This window comes from Tachyglossus aculeatus, chromosome Y3 (genome assembly GCF_015852505.1).
Source record: "Tachyglossus aculeatus isolate mTacAcu1 chromosome Y3, mTacAcu1.pri, whole genome shotgun sequence".
Classification (NCBI taxonomy): domain Eukaryota; kingdom Metazoa; phylum Chordata; class Mammalia; order Monotremata; family Tachyglossidae; genus Tachyglossus; species Tachyglossus aculeatus.
Window position 1 is genome coordinate 2,750,990 of NC_052095.1, and position 14,965 is coordinate 2,765,954.

At 45.3% G+C, this 14,965-nt stretch overlaps 1 protein-coding gene across 1 annotated transcript in view; it reads right to left on the reverse strand.

The window, feature by feature from the left end:
* Positions 1-14,273, reverse strand: part of LOC119946720 (elongation factor 2-like) — a 52,403-nt gene extending 38,130 nt beyond the window's left edge. The window contains exons 1-2 of the mRNA XM_038768132.1: positions 14,242-14,273; positions 12,570-12,633 (exon numbers count right to left, since the gene is read on the reverse strand). Of these exons, the coding sequence (XP_038624060.1) occupies positions 12,570-12,633; positions 14,242-14,273 (96 nt within the window). The remainder of the gene's footprint in view (positions 1-12,569; positions 12,634-14,241) is intronic.
* Positions 14,274-14,965: the final 692 nt, after the last annotated feature.

Below are 14,965 nucleotides of genomic sequence, written 5' to 3' on the forward strand. Positions count from 1 at the left end.
AGTGCTCAGTAAATGCGATTGATTGATTGATTGAACATGTGGAAGCTTCCCTTCATCCATTAGGAGGCAGATGTAGTAATCCAAGTGGAATAGATGAGTGATTGTATTAACATGGTAGCAGTTTGGTTGTACAGGAAAGGGCAGACTTTAGCAGTGTTGTGAAGTTGGACAGACAGGATTTAATGATGGATTGAATATGTGTGTTTACTGAGAGAGAGAAGTCAACGATAATGCCAAGGTTACAAGGTTGTGAGACAGAAAAGGATAGTGGTACTGTCTACAGTAACAGTAAAATCAAGGAGTGGGCAGGGCTTGGGTGGGAAGATAAGGAGTTCTGTTTTGGACATGTTAAACTTGGAGTTGGGTAGGGACCATCTCTATGTGTTGCTGACTTGTACTGCCCAGCACTTAGTACAGTACTCGGCACACAATAAGCGCTCAATAAATACAATTGAATGAATGAATGAATGAAGTGACATGAGGACATCCAAGTAGAGATGGCTGGATTGTATGTAGTAGGAGAGTAGTGAGGTGAGGTAGAAAGGAGCAAGGTGATTGAGTGCTTTAAAGCCAGTGGTGAGGAGTTTCTATTTGATGCAGAGGTGGATGTGGAAGTGGAGGCTGGAGGTGGAGGTGGAGGTTCTGTATTGAAATTTCCCAAGTGTGCTCTGCACTCCATAAGTGCTCAATAAATACCAGTGATTAATTGATTGGTTGATTGATAGTTTCCCACACCCTCTGTATCTTGCTTCTCAGACTGCAGACACTCGTCCTCTTCATGACTTCAGGCAGTCTTCAGTTTTCCAGGAATTGACAGTGGCTGGTCTAGGCATTTTAATGACATTCATGAATTTAGGACAAAGCTCCTAACCATACACACTCAAAGCATTCAAACACCCAGTCCTCCATAGTGATAGTCTATGCTTAAGATTAAACAATAAATTAAAATCATAAATATCTATCTATTTAATTTTTTTAATTAGCAAAATTAGTTATGCCTGCTGAGATTGCTCATAGTGGGGATTTTTTAAATAGTATTTTTTAAAAGTTTACTGTGTGCCAAGCACTGTAAGTAAGTGCTGGGGTAGATACAGGCTAGTCAAGTGGAGCATAGTCCATGGGGCTCAGAGTCTTAATTCCCATATTTTGGAGGAGATAACTGAGGCACAGAAAAGTAAAGTTTACCTATAGAAAGAAATTAATAAATCTTGTTCTTAAATTAGCTCTGGGTCTCTTCACATGGCTTCAAGAATCCAAAATTTTCAGACTGACAAGATACAGTTGGAGACTTAAGACTCTTTCGCAGTCTCTTTTGCAGGCTCCTCCTCCCCCTCCCATCCTCTTACTGTGGGGGTTCCCCAAGGTTCAGTGCTTGGTCCCCTTCTGTTCTCAATCTACACTCACTCCCTTGGTGACCTCATTCGCTCCCACGGCTTCAACTATCATCTCTACGCTGATGACACCCAGATCTACATCTCTGCCCCTGCTCTCTCCCCCTCCCTCCAGGCTCACATCTCCTCCTGCCTTCAGGACATCTCCATCTGGATGTCCGCCCGCCACCTAAAGCTCAACATGTCGAAGACTGAGCTCCTTGTCTTCCCTCCCAAACCTTGTCCTCTCCCTGACTTTCCCATCTCTGTTGACGGCACTACCATCCTTCCCGTCTCACAAGCCCGCAACCTTGGTGTCATCCTCGACTCCGCTCTCTCATTCACCCCTCACATCCAAGCCGTCACCAAAACCTGCCGGTCTCAGCTCCGCAACATTGCCAAGATCCGCCCTTTCCTCTCCATCCAAACTGCTACCCTGCTAATTCAAGCTCTCATCCTATCCCATCTGGACTACTGCACTAGCCTTCTCTTTGATCTTCCATCCTCGTGTCTCTCTCCACTTCAATCCATACTTCATGCTGCTGCCCGGATTAACTTTGTCCAGAAACGCTCTGGACATATTACTCCCCTCCTCAAAAATCTCCAGTGGCTACCAATCAATCTGCGCATCAGGCAGAAACTCCTCACCCTGGGCTTCAAGGCTCTCCATCACCTCGCCCCCTCCTACCTCACCTCCCTTCTCTCCTTCTACTGCCCAGCCCGCACCCTCCGCTCCTCCACCACTAATCTCCTCACTGTACCTCGTTCTCGCCTGTCCCACCATCGACCCCCGGCCCACGTCATCCCCCGGGCCTGGAATGCCCTCCCTCTGCCCCTCCGCCAAGCTAGCTCTCTTCCTCCCTTCAAGGCCCTGCTGAGAGCTCACCTCCTCCAGGAGGCCTTCCCAGACTGAGCCCCTTCTTTCCTCTCCCCCTCGTCCCCCTCTCCATCCCCCGTCTTACCTCCTTCCCTTCCCCACAGCACCTGTAAATATGTATATATGGTTGTACATATTTATTACTCTATTTATTTATTTATTTATTTATTTATTTTACTTGTACATTTCTATCCTACTTATTTTATTTTGTTGGTATGTTTGGTTCTGTTCTCTGTCTCCCCCTTTTAGACTGTGAGCCCACTGTTGGGTAGGGACTGTCTCTATGTGATGCCAATTTGTACTTCCCAAGCGCTTAGTACAGTGCTCTGTACATAGTAAGCGCTCAATAAATACGATTGATTGATTGATTGATTGATTAGCCCAGTGCATTTTTCATTCATTCATTCATTCATTCATTCATTCAGTTGTATTTATTGAGCACTTACTGTGTGCAGAGCACTGTACTAAGTACTTGGGAAGTACAGTGCAGCAATAATTAGAGACAGTCCCTTACGATAATGGGCTCACTGTCAAGAAGCAGGGAGACAAACATCAAAACAAGTAAACAGGAATCGGTAGCATCATTATAAATAAAAAGAATTATAGATATATGCACATCATTAATAAAAATAAATGGAATTATAATTATAAATATGTATATAAATAAACAAGTGCTATGGGCGGGGAGGGAGGTAGAGCAGAGGGAGGGAGTCAGGGCAATGGGGAGGGGAGGGGGAGCACAGGAAAAGGGGTGGCTTAGTCTGGGAAGGCCTCCTGGGGGAGGTGAACTTTCAGTAGGTCTTTGAAGGGAGGAAGTGTGCTAGTTTGGCAGATTTGAGGAGGGAGGGCATTCCAGGCCAGAAGTAGGACGTGGGTCAGGAGTCAGTGGGGACAGGCGAGAATGAGGCACAATAAGCTTAGAGCCAGAGGAGCAGAACATGCAGACTGGGATGTTGAAGGAGAGAAGAGGGGTGAGTTGAGAAGGGTCAAGGAGATGGAGAGCTTTGAAGCCTATAGTGAGGATTTTTGCTTGATATGAGGTCCATAGGCAACCACTGGAGACTTTTGAGGAAGCAGGTGTCATGCCCTGAACATTACTGTAGAAAGAGAATCCAGGCAGCAGAATGAAGTATAGACTGAAGTGGGGAGAGACAGGAGGTTGGGGATCAGAAAGGAGGCTGATACAGTAATCCAGTTGGGATAGGATGAGAGGTTGAACCAGCAAGGTAGCGGCTTGGGTGGAGAGGAAAGGGCAGATCTTGGCAATGTTGTGAAGGAGAGACTGGCAGGTTTTGGTAATGGATTGGATGTGTGGGGTGAATGAGAGAGCAGAGTCAAGGATGACATCAAGGTTGCAGGCTTGTGAGACAGGAAGAATGGTAGTGCCATCCACAGTGACGGAAAAGTCAGTGAGAGGACAGGATTTTGGAGGGAAGATAAGGAGCTCCCTCTTGGACATGTTGAGTTTTAGGTGGAGGAGGGACATCAGATGGAGATGTCCTGAAGGCAGAAGTAGATTTGAGCCTGGAGGAAGGGAGAGAGGACAGGAAAGGAGATGTAGATTTGGGTATCATTCATTCATTCATTCATTCAATCGAATTTATTGAGTGCTTACTGTGTGCAGAGCACTGTACTAAGCGCTTGGGAAGTACAAATTGGCAACATATAGAGAAAGTCCCTACCCAACAGCGGGCTTACAGTCTAGAAGGGGGAGACAGACAACAAAACAAGTAGACAGGTGTCAATACTAACAGAATAAATAGAATTATAGCTATATACACATCATTAATAAAATAAATGTAGTACATATGTACAAATAAATAAATAAATACAGGAATAAGTAGAGTAATAAATATGTGGAAATACATACAAGTGCTGTGGGTAGAGGAAGGGAGCGGGAGGGGGGAAGATTGGGAGAGGAGAAGGAGGAGGGGAGGAAAGAGCTGGGGGCTCAGTCTGGGAAGGCCTCCTGGAGGAGGTGAGCTCTCAGTAGGGCTTTGAAGAGAGGAAGAGAGCTAGTTGGCAGATGTGTGGATGGAGGGCATTCCAGGCCAGAGGAAGGACTTGGGCCAAGGATCAAGGCCAAGGTGAGAACGAGGAGGTTAGCGGTAGAGGTGAAGAGTGTGAGGGCTCGGCTTATGAGAAGCAGCATGGTCTAATGAATAGAGCACAGGCCTGGGAGCCAGAAGGACCTGAGTTCTAATCCTGGGTCAATCACTTGTCTGCTGTGTAACTTCGGGCAAATCACTTAACTTCTCTGTGCCTAAATTACCTCATTTGTAAGATGGGAATTAAGACTGTAAGCGCCATGTGGAGCAGGGATTGTGTCCAACTGACCAGTTTATATCTACCCCAGGACTCAGAACAGTGCTTGACAAATACTATTTGCTTAACAAATACTATTATTGTCATTATTATTATTATGTGTCTCATATTGTTATATTGTACTCTCCCAAGCATGTAGTACAATGCTCTGCACACAGTAAAGCACTCAGTAAATACGATTGACTGACTGACTATCTGTGATTTATTTTAGTTTCTGTCTACCCCCTTAGACTGAAAACTCCTTGCGGGCAGGAAGTAGTACTGTTAACTCTATGTCTATTGTAGTCTCCTATATGCTTACAGTACTTTGCACACTCAATAAAATGTGGTCTAGTGGTCTAGTGGGAGTCAGAGAATCTGAGTTCTAATCCCAGCTCCTCTACATATCTGCTGTGTGATCTTTGGCAAGTCACTTCACTTCTCTAGGCCTCAGTTACCCGTTTTTAATTAAAATAATTCTGATGACATTTGTTAAGCACTTACTATGTGCAAAACACTGTTCCAGGTGCTGTGGGGTTACAAGGTGATCAGGTTGTCCCACGTGGGGCTCACAGTCTTAATCCCCATTTTACAGATGAGGTAACTGAGGCACAGAGAAGTTATGTGACTTGTCCAAAGTCACACAGCTGACAAGTGGCAGAGCTGGGATTAGAATCTATGACCTCTGACTCCCAAGCCTGGGCTGTTTTCACTGAGCCATTCTGCTGCTTCAGAGTGGCAATATAGCACATGAGCTGCGCATGGACTGTGTTGACTAGCTAATTAAGAGAAGCAGCATGGCCCAGTGGCTAGAGCATGGACCTGCAAATTAGAGGGGCCTGGGTTCTAATCCTGGCTCCACCACTTGTCTGCTTTGAGTCCCATGGACTGTGTCCAACCTGATTATCTTTTATCTATGCCAGCACTTTGTACAGTGCCTGGCACATAGTAAGTGCTTTACAAATGCCATAAAAAAGGCATGTGAGAGAATCGTGAGCCATAAAGCAAAGTAAAAAGTAAAACTTATCATAAACCAAATGTATATAAAAGTATGATAGGTGCTGAATTTAATAAGCAACTTCGAAATTTACAGACTCAGCAGGCTTAGTGGAAAGAGCCCAGGCTTTCAGTACAAAAAGGCAGAGGACCTGGGATCTCCTCCCGGCTCTTTCATTTGTTCGCTGTGTGAGTGAGGACAAGTTGCTTGACTTTTTCGTGCCTCTGTTTCCTCATCTGTTAAATGGGAATTGACTCTTGCTTCCTCTACAAGACTAAGCCCCATGTGGAACAGAGTCTGTGTCCAGCTGACTATCTAGTAACTACCCCCGGGTTCAGAATAGAGCTTTCCACATAGTAGCACTTAACAAATACCAAAATTATTAACAAAATTACAGGACCCTTTTTAGTTAAATAGGGTGTGAATGTTCCCAGCCACACTTACTCCAGAAGACATAATAGCATCTGACATCTGTCCTCCTCATACACAGAATTTCAGGATCAGCACAGAGTATCCATGAAGTGCATGTTAATCAGTTAGTCAGTCAGTGGAATATTTTTAATATGTACTATCAATCAATCAGTCATATTTATTGAGTGCTTGGTGTGTGTAGGGCACTTCAGTAAATGGTTGGAAGAGTATGATAAAACAATAAATAGGCATGATCCCTGCCCACCATGAGCTTACCGTCTAGAGGGGAAGACAAACAATATAAATAAATTATAGCTATGTACATAAGTGTTGTGAGACTGGACAACACAGAAGGGAGGGGGAAAAAGGAAATAAGGACTTAATCAGGGAAGACCTTTTTTAGGATATGTGCCTTCAGTAAGACTTGGAGCAGGGAGAGTAACTGTCGATATGAAAAAGAAAGGCATTCCAGAGCAGAGGCAGAACATGGACGAGAGGTCAGCAGTGAGATAGATGAAACTGAGGTATAGTGATAGCTTGGCATTAGTGTAGCGAAATATGCAGGCTGTCTTGTAGGAGTAGAGTAGCAATCTGAGGAAGGGGAAGACAAGATGATTGAGTGCTTTAAATCTAATATTTGATGGGTAACCACTGGAGGTTCTTGAGGAGAAGGGTCTTTTGAGGAGTTGTTTTTGTAGAAAAATGATTCTGGCAGCAGAATGAAGCCTGGACTGGAGTAGGGAGAGATAGGAGACAGGGAGGCATCAGCAAGGAGGCTGATACAGTATTCAAGGCGGGATAGGCTAGATGGTTGGACTAATGTGGTAGCAGTTTGACTGAAAAGCAAAGGACCAATTTTAGTGATGTTGTGAACGTTAAACTGACAGGGTTTAATGGTTGGTTGATTATGTGGGTTGAATGAAAGTGATGTTTAAGGGTAATGCCACGGTTATAAGCTTGTGAGTCAGAAAGGACTGTGGGGCTGTCTATAGTGATGGGAGAGTCATGGTGAGGACAGAGTTTGTTGGGAAAATAAGGAGTTCTGTTTTAAACATGTTCAGTTTGAGGTGGCAACAGCCTCTCCAGCTAGAGATATCTTGAAAGCAGAAGAAGTGTGAGACTTCAGAGAGGGAGAGAGATCAGGGCTGGAGATGTAGATATGGGAATCATCTGCATAGAATTGTTAATTGAAGTCTTGTTGAGCAAATGAGTTCTCCAGGGGAGTGGGTGTATTTGGAGAATAGAAGGGGACCCAAAACTGAACAATGAGGGACTCCCAAAGTTAGAGAGTGGGAGGCAGAGGAGAAGCTCATAAGAGACTGAGATTGAACAGCCAGAGAGACAGGAGGAGAACCAGGAGAGGACAATATCAGTGAAGTCAAGGTTGGGTAATATTTCTAGTAGAAGGGGTGGTCAACAGTGTCAAAGGCAGCTGAGAGGTCGAGGAAGATTGGGATGGAGTAAAGGGCCTTGGATTTGGCAGGAAGGAGATCATTTGTGACCTTTGAGAGGGAAGTTTCTGTGGAGTGAAGAGGACAGAAGCCAGAATGGAGATGGTCAAGTAGATAATTAGAGGAGAGGACCTTGAGACAGCAGGTACAGACAACTCACTCAAGGATGGAGGGTTTTTTAAGGATAGGGGAGACATGAGCATGTTTGTAAACAGTGGGGAAGAAGCCATTAGAATAATAATAATAATAATTGTGTTTTTGTTAAGCGCTTACTGTGTAAGACATATTAAATGCTAGGGTGGATACAAGTCTGTTCCATATTCATTCATTCATTCATTCGTTCATTCATTCATTCATTCAGTTGTATTTATTGAGTGCTTACTGTGTGCAGAGCACTGTGTACTTAGTACTGTGTACTAAGCACTTGGGAAGTACAAGTCAGCAATGGGGCTCACAGTCTCAATCCCCATTTTACAGATGAGGTAACTGAGGCATAGAGAAGTGAAGTGACTTGCCAAGGTCACACAGCAGACCAGTGGCAGAGCTGGAATTAGAACCCATTGCCTCCTGACTCCCAGGCTCATGCTGTATCCACTTCGCCATGGAACTGTGTACTGTGTACTTTGTACTGTGTACTGTATACTGTGTTTACAAAACTATTCCTAAATCCTTGGGAGGGAACAATAGAATATATAGGCTTACTCCCTGCCCCTTTCTAGTAGCGGAAACTGGCAGAGAAATAAAGAGGTATGAATATAGGAAATTATACAAAAGTTTTGTGTTGCTTACAAGTGCAGAAATAATCATTGTGAATTGGTGATTATGATTAATATAATAATAATGATAATAATAAAAATGAGAAGCAGCAAGGAATAGTGGATAGAGCACAGGCCTGGGAGTCAGAAGGACATGGGTTCTAATCCTGGCTCCTGCACTTGTCTGCTGTGTCACCTTTGTAAAGTCACTTAACTTCTGACTGCCTCAGTTACCTTATCTGTAAAATGGGGAATAAGACTGCAAGCCCCAAGAAGTACAGTGACCGTGTCCAACCCCATTTGTTTGTATCCACCCAAGTAAGTGCTTAACAAATACCATCATTATTATATCATATAATATTATACCATCATCAATAATAATACAGCAATAACTTTTATATATTATAATATATATTATATGAATAAATACCACATAATATAATACCATAATCATGCAATACCATCATTATTAATGGTATTAATAATACCATTATTATATAATGATGGTATTTGTTAAAGCGTTCACTGTGTGCCAAGACTGTTCTAAGCGGTGGGGTCGGTACAAGTTAGTCAGATTGTCACACATGGGGCTTACATGTCTTAACCCCCATTTCGCAGTTGAGGTAACTAAGGCACAGAGAAGTTAAGTGACTTCCCCAAAGTCACAAAGCTGACAAGTGGTAGAGCCAGGATTAGAACTCATGACCTTCTGACTTCCAAGCCCGTGCTCGTTCCACTAAGCCATGCTGCTTCTCGAACTGCAAATATTTGTGGTTATTTGTCAAGTGCTTACTTGATATGAATTATGTCCTCAACACGTGGTAGATTTGGTATAAGTGGATTTGATAGAGTCTCTGTCTCACATATGGCTCACAGTCTGAGAAGTAGGGAGAACAGGCACCTATGTCCATTTAACAAATGAAAAAATGAGGTGTAGAGTAGTTGTGATTGCCAAACATCACATAGCAGGCAAATTGGGAGGAGCTAAGATTCGAACATGCGTCTGCTGACTCAAAGACCCGTGCTCTTCCCATAAGGCCATTGAAAGTAATAAGTCTTCCTGGAAGACAAACCACTTCACTGATCTCCTTGTACAGTCCAGTCCACACACTCCACTTTACCACTAGCTTACACACTGTGCCTCAATATCATTTTTCTCACAGCAAAACCTTTTCCCACCTCTTCCCTCTAACCTGAAGCAACCTTCTCCTCCATTTATGCCAGATCACCACTCTGTCCACCTTCAAAGAATTATTAAGGTCACATCTCCTCCAAGAGTCCCTCCCCAATTTAGCCCTCTTTTCCCTTCCTGTCTCTCTTATATGTTGTCTGTGCACTTGGGATGTGTGACCTTTTTGATACTCCTCCCACAACCCCACAGCACTTATGTACATATCTTTAAGTTCTAAAGGATATATTATTTATTCACATTAATGTCTCTCTTGCCCTCTAAATTGTAAACTTATTATGAGCTGAGAAATGTGTCTGCAAATTCTGTTGTCCTGTACTTTCCCAAGTGACTAGTACCATGCTCTGCAAATAGTAAGCACTTAATAAACACCAGATGACACAGCTCACCCTGCCACTGTGTCTGTCTAGATTTGGCCTCAAGTTTTCTGATTCCCAAATGCCACTTTCTTAGCATGTCACCTCCCTCCATCCCTCTGTTTCCCTTCCTTTGAAGCCCATATTATCCACCTCTACCAACCACTCCAATTAGTTGTCACCATTACCTATTCCCTCCAAAGTACCTCCTCCAACTCTCTTAACCATTTTGATCTCTTTCTCACTTCTTCTCTCGCATTCCATCCCTACATTGATCCTTGGGAACTTCATTCATTCATTCATTCAGTCAGTCAGTCAGTCAGTCAGTCAGTCAGTCAGTCAGTCAGTCTTGTTTATTAAGTGCCTACTTTGTGCAGAGAACTGTGCTAAGCCCTTGGGAAAGTACAATACATCAATAAAAAGTGACAGTCCTGTCCACAACGAGCTCATAGTCCTGGGTGGCAGGAGGAGGCAGAAATCAATAAAAATAAACAGACATCAATATAAATAAATTAAATTACAGATATATACTTAAGTGTTGTGAGGAGGGGAAAGGAGGGATGATCAAAGGGAGCAAGTCAGGGTGATGCAGAAGGGAGTGGGAGATGAGGAAAAGCGGGGCTTATTCCAGGAAAGCCTGTTGGAGGAGATGTGCTTTCAGTAAGGCTTTGAAGCAAGGGAGAGTAATTGTCTGGTGGATTTGAGGAGAGAGGACATTCCAAGGCCAGAGGCAGGATGTAGGCCAAGGGTCAGATGATATCAAGGCAAGGTGAGAAGGTTAGCACTAGAAGAGCACAGTGTGTGGGCTGGGTTGTAGAAAGAGAGAAGCGAGGTGGGGTAGGAGGGAGCAAAGTGATGGAGTCCTTTAAAGCCAATTGTGAGGAGTTTTTGTTTGCAATATCCATGTATGTGTCCCAAACAATCCTTCTACTTTCCATGTCTTTTCACTCCTCTACTCAGCTGACCTCCTGCTGTTTGCACATTCTTGATTTTGTAATCTCTAGTAACTGAACAATCTTTATCCATTCCAACTCAGAAATTCTTCTGTCAGTCCACAATCTCCTCATCTCTCTTTCCCATATAGCTTCAAAATTGTGCCTTTTCCCCCAGAGATCTAGGTTCTTTTGATGACATTCCCCCCAACCCCCGCAATATTCTGCAGCATCCTACCCCATTTGGTCTCTACACCTGAACTACCATCTCCTGATGCACAAAGCAACACCCTCAACACCACCATCTCCACTGGAGTTAACTCCCTTTCTCCCCTTTCCCTCTGCTGGTCTCATACCACTAAACCACAACCCTGGATCACTTCCAAAGGACACTTCTTCCACTTCCGTCCCTGAGCTGCGGAGCACTGTTGTAGGAAATCCAGATATCTCTCTGACCTGTCCACCTTAAATTCATTCTTTTAGACTTCATTTTGGCCCTCTTCACTACCCAAAAACAATACTTCTCCTTCATAATTAACACCCGTACTCACCGCTATGTTCCAGACACTTAATACCTTCCTCAAACCTCCTGTCCACAACCCCCACCATCTCTTTCCTCTAAAGACCTGGTCATGTACTTCAACAAACTTGAACCCACTGGGCATAATCTCCCTAAAATCTCCGCTGCTCCTCTCCAATCCCCTGCTCTTCCTTCCCCTTCTTCGACTCTCCATATAATCCTTGCAGTAACTCAAGTTGTGATCTCTTACCTCCTCTAAATCTACCTCCATTTGTGCTTTCGACCCCATCCTTTCAAACCTTTTTAAAAGTTGCTCCCTTCCTTCTTCTCCCCTTTACTGTCATCTTCTGGGAGAAGGAACATGGCTTAATGGAAAGAGCATGGGTTTGGGAGTCAGAGCACATGGATTCTAATCCTGACTCTGTGACTTGTCTGCTGTATGACCTTGGGCAAGCTGCTTAACTTCTCTGTTCCTCAGTTACATCATCTGTAAAATGGGGATTGAGACTGTGAGCTCCACATGGGACAACTTGATTACCTTGTATCTACCCCACTGTTTAGAACAGTGCTCGGCACATAGTAAAGGCTTAACAAATACCGTAGTTATTACTATTATCTTCAACTGATCACTTTCCAAAGGCTTCTTTCCCACTACCTTTTTTTCATTCATTCATTCAATCAATAGTATTTATTGAGTGCTTACTGTGTGCAGAGCACTGTACTAAGCACTTGAAAAGTACAAATTGGCAACATATAGAGACGGTCCCTACCTAACAACGGACTCACAGCCCAGAAGGGGAAGACAGACAACAAAACAAAGCAAGTAGATAGGTGTCAATACCATTTTTTGTATCCCCATCCTAAAAAAACCTTTATTGACCTCACAGCTACCTCCAACTATCTCCCCATTTCCCTCCTACCATTTCTCTACAAATCTTGAGAGAGTTGTTTACACCCACTGTCCCTTACTTCTTCTCCAGTTCTATCCTAGATTCCCTCCTTTCTGGTTTCTATCCCCTTCATTTCACAAAAACTTCCCTCCGTAAGGTAACCAGTGACCTTGTTCTCACCAAAACTGATGGCCTCTATTCTGTCCTTATCCTCCTAGACCTTGCTGCTATTTTTGACAATATAGATCATCCCCTTCTTGAAACTTTATCCAATCTTGATTTCACTAACACTGTTCTCGTGATTCTCATTCTATATTTCTTGACTGCTCTGTCTCAGTTTCTTTTGTTGGGTCCTCCTCTGCCTCCCACCCTTTGATATTGGGAGTCCCTTAAGCTCAGTTGTAGATCCCCTTCTAGTCTACACCTAAACCCACTCTGTTGGAAAACTCATTCCCTCCAAGGCTTCAACTACAGTCTCTATGAAGATAATTCTCAAATCTACATCTCCAGCCCTGACCTCTCCTTCCTTGCAGTTTGGCTTGTCCACTTGCTTTCTGGACATCTCTAGGTTCTTCCAGGACCTAGAATTAAACGAATCCAAAGCAGGACTCCATATCTTCTCATCCAAACCCTGTCCTCCCCTATCTTCCCTATTATTGTAGACTGTCTTGCCTGCCTTGATAGTCTTGGCACTCTACCTGCATATTCAGTTAGTCACCAAATCTTGTCAGTTCTTCTTTCAGAGCATTGCTAAAATCCACCATATTTTCTCCATCCAAACTGCAACCATAGTGATTCAAGCATGTATCCTATCCCACCTTGGCGACGGCATCTGCCTCTTTGCTGACCTGAGTCTCAGCCTCCCATCTTTTCCGTCACCAGTCCATACTTCACTTGCTGCACAAATCATTTTTCAGAAAAAACATCCAGTTTATGTCTCCCACTCCTCGAGAAATTCAGTGGCTGCCCAAACTCTGTACCATCATCTTTAGAGCACTCAGCTCACTCCATCCTACCTAATCTAACTGGTCTCCTACTGCAGCCCAGTCAGCACACTCTATTCCTTTAGATGCCAGGATCCCTCTCCCCCACCAAGACCACTCCCCCTCACCCCCGACCAAGGATTCCTCTGTACCAGTGCCAGCCCTCCGCTCCTCCCTCCCGGCCCCCTCCCTCCCCTTCTCCCCGCCCCCACCCCATCCCAGTTCTCCTCTCCCATCGCCACCCCCCTTCCCACTCTCCCCGCCCAGGCCCCCGCAAACTCATCCCAATCCAAACCCTTCCCACCCCTTGCACCCTTCCCCCTCCCTCCCCTCCCTCGACAGCTGCTGCCAAGTGTGGCCTCTGGAACCCCCGCTCCGTTTTAAGTAAGATCCCTTTCATCCTGGACCTATTCCTTTCCAGCTCTCTACTCCTCCTCGCCCTAATGGAAACTTGGCTGTCTCCAGACGACACGGTCTCTTCTGCTGCTCTCTGCAGTGCAGGCCTCTTCTTCTCCCATTCCCCCAGACTCACCGGAAAAGGAGGAGGTGTTGGTTTCCTTCTCGCCCCCCAATGTCGCTTTCGCACTATCCCTCCTCCCCCTTCCCTTTCCTTCCCTTCCTTTGAAGCCCACATTATTCGCCTCTACCACCCCCTCCAGATTCTTGTAGCCGTCATCTACCGCCCTCCCGGCCCCACTTCCAACTTCTTTAACGACTTTGACCCCTTCCTCACCTTCCTTCTCTCCTTCTCCATGCCCACTCTGATCCTCGGAGACTTCAATATCCACATGGATATCCCTAACGACTCCTCTGCCGCCCGCCTTCTATCTCTCCTTGACGCTGCCAACCTCTTCCTCCACCCCACCTCACCCACTCACCAACTTGGTCATACCCTTGACCTCATCATCTCCTACCGCTGCACTGTGTCCACCCTCACCAACTCTGAAATCCCTCTCTCTGATCATAATCTTCTCACTTGCCTCCTCACTCACACTCCTTTCCCCTGTAAATCCGTATTACTCCCTCACAGAGATCTCCGCTCTCTGGACCCCACCCATCTTTCGGAGCACCTCACACCCCACCTCGCCGCCCTCTCCTCTCTACCCAGTCTTGATGATCAGATTACTGCTCTCAACTCTACCCTTTCTACTCAGCTAGACTCACTCTCTCTCCTTTCCCTTCGCCGCTCTCGCACCACTAACCCACAGCCCTGGATCACTGCCACCATCCGCCTCCATCGCTCTTATGCTCGAGCTGCCGAACGCTGCTGGCGAAAGTCTAAACACCATGCCAACCTCGTTCACTTCAAGTTTATCCTTTCCTGCCTTAACTCAGCCCTCTCCTCTGCCAGACAAAACTATTTCTCCTCCCTTATTGACACCCATGCCCATCACCCCCGCCACCTCTTCCGTACACTCAACTCCCTTCTCAGGCCCCTGGTTCCTCCCCCTCCTCCTTCCCTCACCCCCAATGATCTGGCCTCCTACTTCATTAACAAAATTAAATCCATCAGGTCTGACCTCCCCAAAGTATCTTCCCCCCTTTCTCCATTCCCCCGGCTCTCAACACTCTCTGCTACTCTCCCATCCTTCCCAGCAGTGTCCTCAGAGGAGCTTTCCTCCCTCCTCTCAAGTGCTACTCCGGCCACCTGTGAACCCATTCCCTCTCATCTCATGAAATCTCTCGCTCCATCCCTTCTCCCCTCCTTAACTTCCATCTTCAACCACTCACTCTCCACTGGTTCCTTCCCCTCTGCCTTCAAACATGCCCATGTCTCTCCCATCCTAAAAAAACCCTCTCTTGACCCTACCTCACCTTCTAGCTATCGTCCCATATCCCTCCTACCATTCCTTTCCAAACTCCTTGAACGAGTTGTCTACACTCGCTGCCTAGAATTCCTCAACAACAACTCTCTCCTCGACCCCCTCCA